Consider the following 2,427-nt stretch of genomic DNA (forward strand, 5'->3'; position numbering starts at 1 on the left):
TAAAATAATAATAATTATTATTATTTTACTGTAATAAAGTACAAAATTACTGTATTAAAATAATGAAAATGTAAAACAAATTATCTTATAAAAGTTCAAATCTAATAAAAAAAAACTTAAAGTTAATGCAAGTTTTAAAATGTGGATAATGAATAATAATAATAAATATTATTATTATTATTACTTGATAAAATACAAAATCACTGTAATAAACATGTAAAGCAAAATATCTTTAATTTGAATTAAACTCAAAGTTATTGCAAAGTTAAAGAGAATTTGAGAGGGAAATTTGTGTAGTTGTCATAAAAATGCCACAAAATGAAAAATCTTAAATGGGCCTAAAATTAGGCTTCACTTTCTTTATGCAAAATATAATTTTTTATGTGAATACACTACAGAGAAGAGGAAGGAACGCCCATCAATCTAACCGTTATATTAGACTGCTAAAACAATCAGTAAAATTTTGTGTTTGTACGGCAGGAAGATTAGACATTATTTTGGCAGTTGAAAGCGAGTACGGGCACCTTTTCAAACATAACCGGATTGCTGCTAGCGCGACAGAGTGCTTGCTGTTTTGTATTGCTTGATGGGCCACCTATTTGATCGTGACACATTATGCTGATGAATGTTCCTGTATATTAGAAAGCATTAATAATGTGTAATTCCTCTTAGAGATCCACTCACAGACAATGAGCATCACTGTGAACAATTACTGCTTTGATAAAACCCACACTCTACTTCATCAATACCCTTATGATAAATTGCAAGGGACATTTATTTAACAGGAGAGGGTGAGATGAATACTTTAATAAAACTGTCAGAGCCATCCCACTTGCCGTTCTTCTGCAGGCTGAAGCACAAGGGGACATCGCAGTTTTCAGTGTTAATATTCATTAGAGTCTCTAAAGGGAAAATCAGGTGCGCTAATGAGACATCTTTAGTCTGCCAGTAAGAGGTGCTATAGCAGCACTTGTTTATTTTGTTTTATTCGCTTTTTTGGCACTTTTTATGTACATGTATGTCAGGGTAGAACCTTAAATATTAGTATTTAAATGCTAAGCATGTATGCTAACTGCTAGGCTACATTTTTGCCCGCTCTATGACATATTTTTAATTGGTTTTACTAATGTAAACCTTACTCTGTTAGCTAAAGCTGAAAACTGCTGGTTGTTGAGAGCTGGAAATGGTTTATAAAGCTACTAGCTGAAGTCTTTGAGCCCTGGAGAGGCCAGGAGCTGTAATTGAACAGCCAGAGGCTAGGAGCTATGGGTTTGTGTGGGAACAAACAGTGTACGCGTGTCTCTATGCAGGTGGGCGGACGGAGGGAGGTACGCACCTGGTATCCAGCGTCGTTACAGGTCATGTAACACTTCCCGCAGTTAACGCACATCTCCGGATCGATCAGAGCTTGCACTTGCTCCTCAATGTTGAGCTCTTGATAGGCGCCGATGTGTTTCAGAGCTTTGGCTATCACATCCTGAGCATAAAAAACACAAATATATTGGAACTTCAGACCAAAGGTAAAAGGTCTTCAGGAGAAAAATAGTTTCTGAGCTTTAATGATACATAAGCAAGTGTATAATAAGAAAACCTACTTTAACTCGTGGCACAGGACCCTTGGGAGTGTAAACTCTCATTCCTTGGGTGGAAACAGTGTTGTCAGTGAAGTCTCTCAGTTTCTTTTTGTGGTTCGCAATCGCTTCCTTCTTTTCCTGCAGGTACGGTCCAAAACTGGGCAGACACTATTGGGGAACAAGAAACAAACAGAATGAATTGCACACACTAACGCTTCAGCCAGTGTTGTTATTGTTAACTAAAAGCTTTTTTTGTTTGTTTTTTTACATGGTAATTGAAATAATTCTGGAATAAAATATTAAAAACTCAAATATAAATATTAGATGAAAAACATTAGACGAAAAAAAAAAAAACTAGAAATGTTGCCTTGGCATATACAGTAACTGAAATAAAGCATTAAGTATACTGTAATAATAATAATAATAATAATAAGTATAAGTAGACGAAGAAGAAAAAACTATTAATAAAAACTATAATAGTATATAGTATAACTATAATAATAAGTATTGTTTTTGTTAACTAAAAAAAAACTAAAACTATTAAAAATAGTTTTCGATAAATGAAAGACAGCTGGTAGAAAATAAAATAAAATGTAAATATTAGATGAAAAATCTAAATAAAATTAATAGAAATGTTGTATTGGCATCTAACTAAAATTAAGTTGAATTATAGTAATATTAAATATAATATTATAAATAATAATAATACATTCATAAATACTATAATAGTACATAGTATAAACAATAATACGTAAGTGTTAAACTAAAACTATTAAAAACGGTTTCCGGTAATTGAAATAAAGCTGTAAAAAATAAATTATATATATATATATATATATATATATGAAGAGTT

General features: G+C 31.9%; 1 protein-coding gene and 1 long non-coding RNA gene across 2 annotated transcripts in view; one reads left to right on the plus strand and one right to left on the minus strand.

Annotated features, from left to right (window-relative positions):
* Positions 1 to 2,427, plus strand: part of LOC107677269 (uncharacterized) — a 21,242-nt gene that overhangs the window by 14,767 nt on the left and 4,048 nt on the right. The gene's annotated exons all lie outside the window — the stretch shown is intronic.
* The window catches only part of LOC107677268 (dihydropyrimidine dehydrogenase [NADP(+)]-like), a 186,546-nt gene that overhangs the window by 4,527 nt on the left and 179,592 nt on the right, over positions 1 to 2,427 (minus strand). Inside the window, exons 21-22 of the mRNA XM_016472113.1 lie at positions 1,596 to 1,742; positions 1,337 to 1,477 (exon numbers count right to left, since the gene is read on the minus strand). Of these exons, the coding sequence (XP_016327599.1) occupies positions 1,337 to 1,477; positions 1,596 to 1,742 (288 nt within the window). The remainder of the gene's footprint in view (positions 1 to 1,336; positions 1,478 to 1,595; positions 1,743 to 2,427) is intronic.

The sequence above is a fragment of the Sinocyclocheilus anshuiensis genome, unplaced genomic scaffold (genome assembly GCF_001515605.1).
Source record: "Sinocyclocheilus anshuiensis isolate Anshui unplaced genomic scaffold, SAMN03320099.WGS_v1.1 scaffold392, whole genome shotgun sequence".
NCBI lineage: Eukaryota > Metazoa > Chordata > Actinopteri > Cypriniformes > Cyprinidae > Sinocyclocheilus > Sinocyclocheilus anshuiensis.